Source organism: Tripterygium wilfordii, chromosome 22 (assembly GCF_013401445.1).
Source record: "Tripterygium wilfordii isolate XIE 37 chromosome 22, ASM1340144v1, whole genome shotgun sequence".
NCBI lineage: Eukaryota > Viridiplantae > Streptophyta > Magnoliopsida > Celastrales > Celastraceae > Tripterygium > Tripterygium wilfordii.
The window spans coordinates 6,066,156-6,081,831 of NC_052253.1; the positions used below are offsets into that span (position 1 = coordinate 6,066,156).

The window sequence follows — 15,676 nt, forward strand, 5'->3', positions numbered from 1 at the left end:
ATTATACAAAGAAATTTCCGAGTTGATTGATTCCAACTCTCGACCTCGAACACCATTAAGTCTAAAGTCGCCAAATGGTGGTGATTTTTATTGTGATTCAGAGCTCAATATCAATTCGCAATTTAAAATCTTTTTGACTTAATTATGTGGGATTTATTTGTACAGAATGACCCTTTTTTGTAGTAGACAAATCCAAACAAAATTGACATTGAATCAGTAATAAAATGCTAAACAACCAGCATATTCGGTTCCACACAAAACAAGCATGGGTTTTTCGGAAAAGTAACACTTTTTTAAACCAAATTTTGAAAACTAACCCACTTTTTTAAAAACATGAAATCTAACACTTTTTTGAAAGGAATTGTCCCAAATACCCTTATTCCACATTGGAACGACATAGTTTTGGTTCAAAGGCTGGCCTCCACTTCCCGCGACATCCTTCACCTTCTTCTTTCTTCTTTAACGTTCTTTTTCGACGATTTCCGATAGTCTCCATTCTCGAATACACTGTCATATACGATTTCTGTGACATTCGACCTGGTACAGCATGGGTATGTTATGTATTATTTAGTGTTGTATTTGTGTTTCGTTCCAGTAAGCAGTGATCACGGTTTGTGTTTTTGATTTTATCAGTGGTGGGTGCTTAGGGTTTTAGTTTTTCCAGCTATAGGGTTTCCATATTTCATTAGCGTTTATGGGTTTAGGTTTCCAGTATGTTGTTAGTGGATTTGGGTATGATAGGTTGGTGTTCGAGTTTTATGATTTGATGTTCGGGTAAATAGATTATCCTGTTTGAGGATTTGGGTTTGACTGTTCTGTTCGAGTAAATATGGTTTACTGTTCGAGTTTTATTGGTTGATGTTCGAGTTTTCTGGGTTGACTGTTCGGGTAAATAGATTATCCTGTTTATATATTTGGATTTGAATGATCTGTTCGAGTAAATATGGTTTACTGTTCGAGTTTTATTGGTTGATGTTCGAGTTTTCTGGGTTGACTGTTCGGGTAAATAGATTATCCTGTTTATATATTTGGATTTGAATGATCTGTTCGAGTAAATATGGTTTACGGTTCGAGTTTTCTGGTTGATGTTCGAGTTTTCTGGGTTGACTGTTCGGGTAAATAGATTATCCTGTTTGAGGATTTGGGTTTGACTGTTCTGTTCGAGTAAATATGGTTGACTGTTCGAGTATTTGGCTGTTCTGTTCGAGTAAATATGGTTTACTATTCGAGTTTTCTGGTTGATGTTCGAGTTTTCTGGGTTGACTGTTCGGGTAAATAGATTATCCTGTTTGGGGATTTGGGTTTGACTGTTCTGTTCGAGTAAATATGGTTGACTGTTCGAGTATTTGGCTGCTCTGTTCGAGTAAATATGGTTGACTGTTTGAGTATTTGGTGGTTCTGTTCGAGTAAATATGGTTTACTGTTCGAGTATTTTTATTTGACTGACTGTTCGAGTAAATATTGGTTTGATTGTTCGAGTAAATATTGGTTTGATTGTTCGGGTAAATATGGTTTGATTGTTCGAGTAAATATTTGTTTGATTGTTCGGGTAAATATTGGTTTGATTGTTCGGGTAAATATGGTTTGATTGTTCGAGTAAATATTGGTTTGATTGTTCGGGTAAATATGGTTTGTTGTTCGAGTATTTGAGTTTGATTGTTAGAGTAAATATGATTTACTGTTCGAGTATTTTAGTTTGACTATTCGAGTATATATGATTTATTGTTCGAGTATTTTAGTTTGGCTGTTCGAGTATTATTAATTTTGTGTTTTAATTAATTGTCCCATGTAGACTATCTGATAAGTGAGGAGCAACATTTCCCCGCCCGGGTAACCACATTTTCAAACATATCAGTTGTTACCACTTCAATTAAATTGAAGTTGAATGAGGAGCAACTTGAGGTTTTTAGGCAATCATGCTTTGGCATGATGCTGGATGTACATGACATCAGTTGTTCTTCACAACTGATACACCAGCTTCTACTACGTCAAATTGTTTCTCCCCAGGGTGATTTTGGAGAAAGATTGCATTTCAATATTGGTGGAAAGAAGTGCACATTTGGTATTGAAGATTTTGCGATTATCACCGGACTATTATGTACAGAATCTGTGCCCGATGTGTCAAGTCTGGTTGATACATCTGTTAATAGGCTAAAATCCCTTTATTTTGAAGAAAAATGTGGAAAGGGCAAGGGTAAGGGGAAGGGGACCAATGTAAGCAGAGCTGAGCTGGAAGAGGCATTCGATAAATGTGATAATGCTCATGATGCTTTGAAGTTAGCTTTGGTGTATTTTGTTGAGTCTGTATTGATGCCTAGAGAGAGAAGAAATGCCATTAATATTAAGTGGCTCCAACTTGTGGATGATTTGGATGCCTTCAACCAATATCCATGGGGAAGCGTTTGCTACGAACGTACTGCTACCTCTCTTGCATGTGCCATGATTGGAAGGGCTGAAAAATACTTGAGTAAGGGTAAGGCAAAGGAGACATACAGCCTTTATGGAATGCCAATAGTACTCCAGGTAAAAAAAAAAAAGATCATTCTATTTGTGTTCTGTTTATTATTTATTGTAATAATAGTTTACCAATATTTTTTTTGATTATTTGAAGATTTGGGCGTATGAAATTGTACCCATTATAGCCCAGAGGTATGCCACCAAATGTGGTGAAACACACCCCAGAATACTCAAGTACTCAGGGAATCAAACCCCTACTTCAGATGACATCGTGTCAGATGTATTTGAACTGATAAAGGTTAGTGAAGTTAAAATGTTTAATAAAATTTGTTGTTCGGGTAGTTTTAGTCTTATGTTCGAGTATTTGTAGTTTTATAGTTGAGTATTTATAGTAACATGTTCGAGTAGTTGTAGGTTGATGTTCGAGTATTTGTATTTTGGTGTTCTAATTTCACTCATCACTTTGTTTTAATTTTCACAGATTGAGGTTCATGATGCTCTAGTGCCAACGGAGGCTGAGCTGGAGAAGGATTATGTTAGGGAGGTTATGAAGAGAATTAAGAAAAGAGAAATTAAAAGAAGCAGAGATAAGTCTGAAGAAGATGAAGAAGAGAAACAGAGAAAAGAGAGAAGAACTAAGAGAAGGAGGGATTACGATGTTAATGTTGAAGAAAAAATGAGAAAAGAGAAAAGAACAAAGAGAAGGGATGATCACATCGAGCATGCACATGCACATAAAGCTGGAGGGAATTTGATATTGAAGGCCAAGTTCGATGCCATAGAGCAGAAGTTGGGAGAGCATGGTGGTCAACTTTTGGACATGAAAAAGGAAATTGTTGAAAGCATTACTGGTTTTTTTGAGACTACCAAGGCAATTTACGAAGGTCTGGCAGTGTTAAAAGGAAATTGGGAGAAAAAGAAGGATAAGGATGGAAATCAGGATGAAAAGGATGAGAATGAGGATGAGGGAAAGGATGATGAGGGTGAAAAGGATGACGAGGGAAAGGATGACGAGGGAAAGGATGATGAGGGTGAAAAGGATGACGAGGGAAAGGATGAGGGTGAAAAGGATGATGAGGGAAAGGATGATGAGGGTGAAAAGAATGATGAGGGAACGCATGATGAGGATAAAAAAGAGGACCAGGAGGAAACGTATGATGCGGATAAAGAGGAGGAGGAAAATGAGGGAAAGACAGTTTCCCCTGTTAGACATGCCGATGATGTTGAGGATGCAGCCGTAGTTGCTGGATTGATGGATCTCACAGAACAAGTGTTTGAACAGCCAATGACAGACAAAAGTTCAATTGGAGTTGAAGAGATTCCAAAAGCCAAGTACACATTTACACGGGGAAGAAAAAGAGGTTCCACATCGAGACGTGTAAATATATATAATCCAATGCGAACAGAGTGTCAATCACAAGAAAGAAGCACCAACCAAAATATTGATGGTCCTTGGCCAATCAATTTAAAGAGGTCGTATTCGACTCTTTGGAGACAAGGATTTGAAGCATGGGTAAGAAACAGGGCTGAGGATACATCTTATTTGGTTGTTGGTGGAAAGAAGTTATACAAAAATTGGTTTATCAACGCAATGACACCCGATTACTGGTTGACAGACCAGGTAACATATATATAACCATATTTAAAAAAAAAATTATTCGTAATAGTTACTTATAGTTATCTTTGATTTTGTAGCATATGGACGTCGCAATGTACCTCCTCATGAAGAGGATCAAGCAATACCCTGCCATATTCAAGAAGAAGGTTGTGCTGTTGGACACTATATTCACTGTAAGTATTTTATATGTGTGTTCGAGTATGTTTGTTAGATGTTCGAGTTGTTGAACTTGATGTTCGAGTATATTAGTTCACATGTTCGAGTATTTTAGTCGGATGTTTGAGTATTTTATTTCATATGTTCGAGTATTTTAGTCGGATGTTCGAGTATTTTTATTTCATATGTTCGAGTATTTTATTTCACATGTTCGAGTTTTTTAAGATACATGATCGAGTTTTTTAGTCAGTTGTTCGAGTATTTTAATTCACATGTTCGAGTAGTTTAGTCGGATGTTCGAGTATTTTTATTTCATATGTTCGAGTATTTTATTTCACATGTTCGAGTTTTTTAAGATACATGATCGAGTTTTTTAGTCAGTTGTTCGAGTATTTTAATTCACATGTTCGAGTAGTTTAGTCGGATGTTCGAGTATTTTATTTCACATGTTCGAGTTTTTTAAGATACATGATCGAGTTTTTTAGTCAGTTGTTCGAGTATTTTAATTCACATGTTCGAGTAGTTTAGTCGGATGTTCGAGTATTTTATTTCACATGTTCGAGTTTTTTAAGATACATGATCGAGTTTTTTAGTCAGTTGTTCGAGTATTTTAATTCACATGTTCGAGTATTCTAGTCGGATGTTCGAGTATTTTTATTTCATATGTTCGAGTATTTTATTTCACATGTTCGAGTAGTTTAGTCGGATGTTCGAGTATTTGAGAAAAAATAATATAGTACATTTTACAGGTATCAGTTGAATCCCACTTTAATGAGTTCACTAAAGATCCTCATAATGTTGGAGAATGGGACAAACATGAAGTCTTTGAGCACTATATTTCTGGAAAAAACCCTGAAGGGTCCATACCATTGAATGGTGTAGATTACATTTACTTTCCCATGAACTGGAGAAATATCCATTGGGTTGCAATTGAGGTTGAAGTTGGCAACAAATGGATCAATGTATATGATCCCAAAATTTCAATCACCAGCAAGGAGGATTGCAATAATCATATGAAACCGTTGAGGACTATGTTGCCATACATCCTTCGTTTGGGTGGGATTGATGCAGGAGTCGCCCCATGGCCTGCTCATAGATTGCAAGTTGTTCCTCAGCAAGAGACCGGGTAAATGTTTCCAGTGTTAGATAAATTTTTCATGGTGGTTAACGTTTATATATTTTTGTAACATATATGTTATCTTATGTTTTACAGGGGAGATTGTGGGATGTTCACAATAAAATTTATAGAGGTATTGAGTGCAGGAATGCCAATACAACTTATTAATCAGACAGACATGATGTTTTACAGGAGGAAATTCGCAATCGAGTCATACGGACAACATTTTTAACTTACTTTTGTAAATATTTATTTTCATCCTATTAAATTGTATATAACTCAGTGTAATACAAATATTGGTTCGAGTAATGCAAGGTACATTTGTTCGAGTAATTACCTATTATCATCGAGTAATATACTATAATGTATATTTGTTCGAGTACTTTTCTTATTTGATCGAGTAATATAATATTCACATGTTCGAGTAACCTATTAAATGATCGAGTAATTCACATGTTCGAGCATTTGTTGAGTATATTCGAGTATATAGGTGTACCATTTAGCGTATTTCTTGGGTCTATTCGAGTAATTGGTGGCACATGTTCGAGTATTTGTTGAGTCTATTCGAGTAAATGATGGCCCATTTCGAGTAATTGTCCAGGCTATTCGAGTAAAACATTTAACTGTTGGAGTAATACATTGATTCTGTTCGAGTAATACAGTTAACTGATTAATGAATTTATCAAAAATCATAACATTAATGATGTTGGAGTCAATGCATGTTACATCTATGATGTTGGAGTCAATGCATGTTACATCTATGATGTTGGAGTCAATGCGATTGACTCTTTGCATGTTTGACGATTATGACCTCGCTGTCGACACCGGGAACATATCCTCACTGCTATAGTTTCACCAGATGATGGGATCCTTCGTTGTCTTGGCCTCCCCCCTTGACGTCTAGTCGCCGGTGGGAGCAATACGTTGTCCTCGCTAACTTTGCGTTGATCCTCAATAGTTACTGGGTATATAGCTTCAGCATAAGCTAACATTAGGGCCTCATTCGTATAGTACGGAGAACACAAGGAATTAAAAGATATGTTCCGAACTCGACATGCAGCCAATGCGTGTACACAAGGAAGTTGGTCAAGATCAAACACACGGCATGAACATGTCTTGTTTTGCAGATCAACCTGTCCATCTTGATCACCATCTCGTACATAGTACTCACTATGGCTTATCGGTTGAACATTTAGTCGTTGTGACCTATTGCTTCTCTTTCTAACTTCCTTGTCACACTCGCAACATAGGTAAGACGTGACAGATGCTGCGTTATTACGACGAGCACTGAACCATTCCTGCAATTTGGCACGCAATTGTTCAACTAGCATTGTAATCGGCAAACTTCGAGCATCTCGTAGTATAGCATTCAAGCACTCTGCAATGTTCGTCGTCATGATACTATATCTCTTACCAGAAGACAGTGCTCTAGACCACCTATGGAAACCAGCTTCAACTAAATAAGCATAAGGTCTACCTCCGTCGACATTACGCAACTGATTCATTAAATGCTCGAATTCAGATGTTCGATACACCTTAGCAGCTTTAAGATATATAGGGATGATAGATTCGTTGAACCCTTTCGCCTTCATGTTTCGTTGGATATGGACGATACATGCGCCATGAAATGAACCAGGCAATACAAGTGAAACTGCCCTATCAATGCTAGGATTTCTGTCTGAAATGATACATAACCGTGAGAAGTCTTCAACTGTAATGGCATCCCGTAATTTTTCAAAAAACCATTGCCAAGATGCATTATTCTCAGAATCACCAATGCCAAAAGCAACCGGATAAATTTGCTCATTTCCATCCAAAGCAGTTGCCACAAAAAGTGTACCCAAATACTTACCCTTCAAATGGGTGCCATCAACGACGATAACAGGGCGCATTGAACTATGAAATCCACGTAAGCTTGCACCAATTGCCATGAAAAAATACTTGAATCGATTATCATCATCAGACTCAATATGAGTAATTGTACCAGGGTTATTATTCTCCAATACAGCACAATAATGGGGTAAGTAAGCAAATGATTCTTCCGGTGAACCACGAAGAGAATAAAGCGCACATTCTCTAGCCCTCCATGCCTTATCATAGGTAATATTAATGCCATATTCTCTTCTAATATCCTGAATTATGTCATTTGGTCTGTAAACACGCCCAACACCTTCATATCTGGCCCTGATGCAATCACCAATCACCCTTCCTGATGCTTGCTTGTGCCCATGATTCACAAATTCCAACGAACATGTGTGAGTATCATTGAATTTTTTCACAAGAAAAAGTTCAGTTTCTTTTAGCTTTATACCTCTCATACGCCATTGGCATCCACTTGCAAGACACTCGACCACAAGCAAAGACTTCGTCGACCTCGTCACCCTGAATTGAAAATTCTTCTTAATAGCATAGAGGGATATATGCTTATGCAACTCTTTCTTGTTTGTAAAAATCACCCCCACATCAAACGTATCAGATGATTCGCTGTTGAGGTCAATAGTATTGCTCCCACTATATTGCCCAACCTGAATGTTCTCACCCGTCTGCGTATTAGGATCATTAGTTGCAGCAACATCATCAACAACAAAAGGTTGAGTTTCTGGAACATAACTTGCACCTCCAACAAAAGGAATGTCATCATCGTATTCATCATTAATATTATCTTCTCGACCCTGGCCATCTCTAACAGCATCAAAATCTTCTTCGAATTGGCTTAAACTAGGAAAATCATCAATCCGATTTCTGGCACGTCCAACAAAAGGTTGAGTTTCTGGAACATAACTTGCATCCTGCGAATGAAACTGTTGATGTTCTTTTGGTCTTACTGTTATACATAGTGGGGTACCCGGTTTCCGTGAAGCGTCAGGTCGCCGTGCATCATCATTCTGTCGTAAGAAGAATTGCAAGTCATCTTCATTGCTAACAACCAACGGTTCCATATGGAAATGTGTGTTATATACAAATTTCATGAGCAACTCATTTGAAGTTCGATCAATTCCCGTAATCTTGTATATCTTCTCCAAAAAATCCTCATAGGAAATGGACTCATTCACAACAAAACCTTTCCCAGTACCACCAATGAATTTGTAAATTCCTCCTGAAAATTCCCAATCTCCGCCGTATATAACAACAAGGTCAACCACACCCATTCCTGAAAAACAAAATTGCAAGAACTTGAAAACTCGAACAAACATCATAAACAACTCGAACATATATAATAGAATACTCGAACAGATATCTTCAAACACTCGAACGTATCAAAAAAAACACTCGAACAGATGGCATCTAATACTCGAACAGATATCATAAAATACTCGAACATATCCCTTCAAACACTCGAACATATCAAACAAAACACTCGAACAGATGGCATCTAATACTCGAACAGATATCCTTAAATACTCGAACATATCAAAGAAAACACTTGAACAGATATCATTAACACTCGGACAGTTATCCTAAAACACTCGAACAGATATCCTAAACACTCGAACAGATCTCCTAAAACACTCGAACAGATATCATTAACACTCTGACAGATATCATAAACACTCGAACAGTTATCCTAAAACACTCGAACAGATATCCTAAACACTCGAACAGATCTCCTAAAACACTCGAACAGGTCTCCTAAACACTCGAACAGATATCCTAAACACTCGAACAGATATCCTAAAATACTCGAACATATATAATAAAAAATAAGCCATATTTTTAAATAATATTATTTGGATAAAAGTGATATTACCCTTCTCTTTAATGGTTATTAGTTGTACGTTTTCCGATTTTCTATGTTTATCTTTTCAAAACGCTTGGGGGACATTTGATTTTCTATGTTTGTCTTTTCAAAACGTGTGCGAGACATTTGATTTCTATGTTTATCTTTATTGGTTATTAGTTGAGATTTAATGTTTAATATTAATTATGACGTTTCGATTTTTGATAAGCATTAAATACAGTGGAGTTAATACTTAGGATTATTCCTATATACATAGCACTATCAAACAATAAACACTCGGACAGATATCATACACACTCGAACAGATATCCTATAATACTCGAACATATGTAATACAACACTTGAACAGATATCCTAAAATACTCAAACAGTTATACTAAAACACTCGAACATATGTAATATAATACTCGAACACATATCATAAACACTCGAACAGTTATCCTAAAACACTCGAACATATGTAATATAATACTCGAACAGATATCATAAAACACTCGAACATATATAATAAAAAATAAGCCATATTTTTAAATACTATTATCCGGATAAAAGTGATATTACCCTTATCTTTAATGGTTATTAGTTGTACGTTTTCCAATTTTCTATGTTTATCTTTTCAAAACGCGTGGGATTAGTTGAGATTTAATGTTTAATATTAATTATGACGTTTCGATTTTTGATAAGCATTAAATACAGTGGAGTTAATACTTAGGATTATTCCTATATATATAGCACTATCTACGGGAAAGATATACATCAACCGAAAAGAGAAATCTCCTTTTTGTATAATATGACATCCTCTCGGACTGCTGTCAACACCTTGAGGAAGGAACTGGAGGAGGCATATGAAGACCTGGAAGATCACGAAGCTAAGATTGCAGAGCTTACTAAAGCTCTCCAATCTGCTGGGAGTTCATTGTCCCAGCTCCATGAGCTAGCTGAGAAGCGAGCTATGGAGCAGGACACCCATAAACTCCAGGACTCCCTCCTTGATCTATCTGTTTTGATCAACGAGGTTTTAGATAAAATAAGTGAAAAATTGAACATCTGGAGTTAGGTTGTAATAAAAAATTTTATAAATAAAATTTATATTTCCGTTACATTATTTGTTTCATTTAATATCTGTTGTAATATTTAACCTGTTGAAATATTTACTCGAACACACATCCATAATACTCGAGCATATATCACATAAAACTCGAACATATATCAAATAATACTCGAACATATGTAACAAAATACTCAAACACATATGAAAGATACTCGAACATGTGTAACAATATACTCGAACATATATCACATATTACTCGAACATGTGTAACAAAATACTCGAACACATATCACATATTACTCGAACATGTGTAACAAAATACTCGAACACATCACATATTACTCGAACATGTGTAACAAAATACTCGAACACATATCACATATTACTCGAACATATATCAAATAATATTCGAACAGATATAAGTAAATACTCGAACATATATCCAATAATAGACGAACATATGTAACAAAATACTCGAACACATATGAAAGATACTCGAACATGTGTAACAATATACTCGAACACATATCACATATTACTCGAACATGTGTAACAAAATACTCGAACACATATGAAAGATACTCGAATATGTGTAACAATATACTCGAACATGTGTAACAATATACTCGAACACATATCACATATTACTCGAACATGTGTAACAAAATACTCGAACACATATGAAAGATACTCGAATATGTGTAACAATATACTCGAACACATATCACATATTACTCGAACATGTGTAACAAAATACTCGAACACATATCACATATTACTCGAATCATTTAGGTTCAAATTTAATTCATAGAATTTGAAGAGTTCGAGTAGTAACCGTTTTAGCTTCCCCACGTTCTTTTAAAATAACTGCCCACTTATTAGAACGTTGTTCCTTCAACTATAAATAGGACATAGGAAGAAACTGTTTAAGGTCATCCTTTATCCTCTTAAATCAAAGATCACCCATCTCGATCTAAAATGAGTTCTTCTCATCGAACTTCTTCAAAGAGAGCAATAAATGAAGAGGAAGACCCCATTCCTCCAAAGAGAGCAAAGACTGAAGACCCGTCTTCTTCAAAGAAGACAGGGGTCCAAGAGAAAGGTTCCACTTCGACGAACACCGAGGAGCCTCAAGACCCTATCGTCGACATATTCACTGTATCTGAGGAGTTATATAGAGAAAATCCTGAGAACTCCATTGAAGGGTTGAAAGAACTACTGAAGGAAGCCGAAAGCAACCTTCAGAACGAATATGAACGTAACCAGTCCTACACGGACGTGCTCCGTTCAGTGAGGGATGCATTGATCAGAATTCGTGACAATGCATGGGGTCACGCTCGAGGCCAAAATGCTTATCGGCTACAAGAGTCCCTTTTGGACCTTGCAGCCCATGTTGGAACTGCAATGAATGACATAAACGATGTAATCCTTACATGGGCACGTTAGAGTTTATTTCACCTAATGTCAATTTTTATCAAATATTTCCTTTATCATTCTGTGAAGTCAACAAATACTCGAACATCAATAAACAAAAACTCGAACAGATATATCGATAAATACTCGAACAGATATCAACTAATACTCGAACAGATATATCGGTAAATACTCGAACAGATCTCAACAAATACTCGAACAGATATATCGGTAAATACCCGAACAGATCTCACTCGAACATATCTACAAAAATACTCGAACATCAATAAACAAAAACTCGAACATCTATCGGTAAATACTCGAACATATCTCAACTAATACTCGAACAGATATATCGGTATATACTCGAACATATCTCACTTGAACATCTATCAGTACATACTCGAACAGATCTACAAAAATACTCGAACATCAATAAACAAAAACTCGAACAAATCTCAACAAATACTGGAAGAAGAACATAAACTAAATCAAATGAATATGGTGTGTATACGATTGAATGCAAGGTAAGAGAGTTCTAACGAAGCCTATATACCATGCGAACTTAAAAATCACTCACTTGGGGTTATTAATGTCGATATAGAGCAAGAATGACGGCAGCGATGGGAACGCCGATAAGGCTGAAGAATGCCCAAGCCTAAACCCCAGACCTCTTGAAGAAACACCCGAAGATTTGGTGCGGCAAATAAACACCGGTAAATGTCAGGAATGGAGTTTCGGTAAATCGGATTTTGGTTTTTCTCGATGGGTTACGGATGTCTCTGTCTGCTGTGGGATGTGAGTGGCATTGATGTGTATTGTGGTATGTGATAAGGGTATTTCAGTCAGAAAAAAGCAAAAAAGTGTTAGATTTCATGTTTTTAAAAAAGTGGGTTAGTTTTCAAAATTTGGTTTAAAAAAGTGTTACTTTTCCGAAAAACCCAACAAGCATCAACTCTAGCCATCCAACCATATAGGAGGCATGAGGATTGGTTAAGACTTCAGAGGTCTAGGTATGACACTGGAAGGAGTTGTGGAAATTGCTCTTCATGTGGTGGTCAGATCAGAAGAACTACTGCAATAAGAATTCAGTTTCCTTTTGTGGGTGATTCACCAAAATTGCTATACTGTTATGTAGAATGACATATAGGCATACATACAAAGCAGTACATTAATCATACCATATAGACAGTTAATACAATCTCCCTTACAAATGAAATCAAATACCCTTCACACTAAAAAGAAGATACATAGAAATGAGAATGAGGGAGTACTCCCACATGAAGATTGTTTGAATCAATCAAACAGCACAGAGAATTATTACCTACCATTGAGCCCGGAAAATTGTGCAAACATTGCAGTACCCGAGTGCTCATTGATGGCGTGAACTTGAGCAGGGCTATCATTTTCTTCTGGGTGTGAAACCGGGCGGTTATCAGAGGTAGGAATAGTATTTGGAGCAGCTACAACTGCAGGGGAGGCGGCCACAGTAGCAGATGATTTAGTTTCGTCCTCCGCCTTTCCTTGTGCAAAAGCCTCTTGTAGCTGTAAAGCATACTCCAAGTTCCACAACACATCTCCCATTGTAGGCCTGTCAACACCATATTCAGCCAAACATTTCTCTGCAGCCTCAGCAAACTTCTTCATTGATTCAGGATTGATTGTCCCTTGGAGAAGAGGGTCGATGACCTTTTCGAGCAAGCCCTTTCTCTTCCATTGCATTGCCCACTCAGCAAGGTTTACTTGTTCTCTTGGGAGTTGTGGGTTAATAGCAGGCCTTGCACACAGTACCTCAAGCAGCACCACACCAAATGAGTACACATCTGATTTGTCTGTCAGTTGTTGCCTCCTGAAGTATTCTGGATCCAAATAACCAAAACTTCCTTTCACAGCTGTGCTGACATGACCTTGTCCAATAGGTGTATCTTTTGACAGACCAAAATCTGCAACCTTGGCAACAAAGGCATCATCAAGCAAAATGTTGGTGGTCTTAACGTCACGGTGAATGATTCCTTGTGCTGTGCCAGTGTGCAAGTAGTGAAGTCCGCGTGCAGCTCCAATGGAGATCTCCAGCCTTTGCTTCCATGACAATGCTGGCAAGTTCTTGCCATACAAGTGATCTCTGAAAGGACCATTTTCCATGTACTCGTAAACCAGGATCATTTCATCATTCTCGTCACAATACCCAATCAGTGACACCAAATGCCTGTGTCTGAGCTTAGACAGCATCTGAATTTCTGTCTGGAATTCTGTGATGCCTTGTTCAGATTGTGGGTTTCCTCTCTTGACAGCAACTTTGGTTGTATCATCAATCACACCAATGTAAACATTACCAAATCCGCCAACACCAATTATATTGCTTGAATCGAAGTTCTTGGTCGCTTCCTGCAACTCTGCGAAAGAGAAATACCTTCCTAGGCCTAGAGTGGATGAGTAGAAGTTGCTCTTGTGAGAGCCTATTGAGTGCTTGCTTGTCATGAAGCTAGTGTCACCGGCATGAAGAGGAAGCAACCAAGAAGAGAAGCTATTCCTCTTTTGCCAATCTTGAGGCCTCTTGTGCCACTTGATCACCATTGCACCAAGACCCACAAAGGCACCAAACATCATTGCAAACCCAACAGCAGCTACCGTGCCACGGTTGGCTATACTAGCCCTGCTACCATCAACCCCAAATTCACCATCCAAACTATCAACTGAATTGCTCATTTTCAAGACCTCCAAACCATTCAGAATGGCATTGATCGTACCGGTATCCTCATTCATTGGACCAACCTGCACAGAGAGTTTTCCACCAGTCATCTGGGTTGCATTCACCACAATGTCCTTGAAGTATGGGATCGCCAAACCGCCTGTGATGGTCGTCAAATCCAATCCGGAGATAGCGATTTTTTCATTAATGTATACATTGAAATAGAGATCATTCTTGGCCTTGCTAACAATGTCACAAAAATGCAGCCGAATCAGGTAACTAAATGCAGCATCAAGATCAAAATTCCATGATACATTGAATTTTGGTTGGATGGTTTTCGAATCACCCATCTCAGAAGCGCTTGCATACACTGTTGCTGGTGCAATCAGCGGTGTGACTCCGTCAGGGTACTTGATTACATTGGTGGCAACAGAAGCACTGTGAGCCAATTTGGGGTCTTTGAGGTATGCTGTATCAGGTTCCCAAATGCGGCCTAGTGTGTCATTCTGAGATGTGATCAATGGTCCTCCCATGTTAAGCCTGAACTCAATTTGGTATCCAAAAGTAGACAACCCCGAATAAGGATTAACCGGAAAGAGAGATTGACCTTCATCGACAACCAAGTTATCAGGAGCAGAAACAACTTCAATGGCATTGATAAAAGCAGCTGAATTCTTCATAGGCACAAACTTGAGTGAAAATTTAGGTTGAGTCACATTGATGAGATACTCCTTGACAATAGCTTTGGAGCTATTGTTCACGTTGAAGCTATGAAGCAGAACATACTCATCACTGGAGACTGAAAACGTAGCTGTTTGAAGATCAAAATGGGTGTTATTCAATGGAAAAAAGTGAAGCCTCACCCAATGCCAACCAGGACTTCTCATATCAAATGTATAAGTTGCAGGTTCAACAAAAATCCTAGCAGATAAATATATTGGAGAAGGAACATCCGCGGAGGGGACTGAGACTTTCTGCTCATCTTTGGCATTCAAATAACTCTTGGCTTGTTGATCTGTCTTGAAAATTCTTCCATCAGGAAGTGCAGACAATGAGGTGGAGCCACAGGCTATGAGAATATTATCCATGGGAGTAAAAGTAGCTGGGCCGGCTGAAAATGCAACCTGATGCCCAGAAAGAAAAGACAGAAGAAGAACCAGGAGGATTGCCATCGATGAGGACGACGACGATGAAGATAGTGATGACATTGAGGACAATAGAAAACAAGATAGTGGTGATGGTTTTGTTGTTTTTGGTTTATTATTTTCTATCTCCATCTCCCTCCTGGTTGAGGGGAGGAGGAGGGAATGTCTTTAGATTTAGACAAAAGGGGGAGATTTTCAAAGGAGGTGTGTTTGTGTTTGTATCTCTATAATTAATGGGGAGGTAATTACCTGATCAAGATTGTTACTTTCTTAATTTCTTGATTATAAGTG

At 37.7% G+C, this 15,676-nt stretch overlaps 2 protein-coding genes across 2 annotated transcripts; one reads left to right on the forward strand and one right to left on the reverse strand.

The window, feature by feature from the left end:
* Positions 1 to 547: 547 nt before the first annotated feature.
* LOC119991446 lies at positions 548 to 5,656 on the forward strand. The gene is made up of 8 exons (XM_038837800.1): positions 548 to 551; positions 1,793 to 2,523; positions 2,612 to 2,755; positions 2,939 to 3,440; positions 3,594 to 4,078; positions 4,153 to 4,248; positions 4,981 to 5,357; positions 5,445 to 5,656. Exons 1-8 carry the CDS (start codon positions 548 to 550, stop codon positions 5,578 to 5,580), a joined length of 2,475 nt encoding a protein of 824 aa, XP_038693728.1. The 3' UTR covers positions 5,581 to 5,656.
* A 7,125-nt stretch (positions 5,657 to 12,781) lies between these two features.
* LOC119991000 (probable receptor-like protein kinase At4g39110) lies at positions 12,782 to 15,500 on the reverse strand. Its single transcript, XM_038837169.1, has one exon. It carries the CDS (start codon positions 15,446 to 15,448, stop codon positions 12,872 to 12,874), a length of 2,577 nt encoding a protein of 858 aa, XP_038693097.1. The 5' UTR covers positions 15,449 to 15,500; the 3' UTR covers positions 12,782 to 12,871.
* Between the last annotated feature and the right edge of the window lie 176 nt (positions 15,501 to 15,676).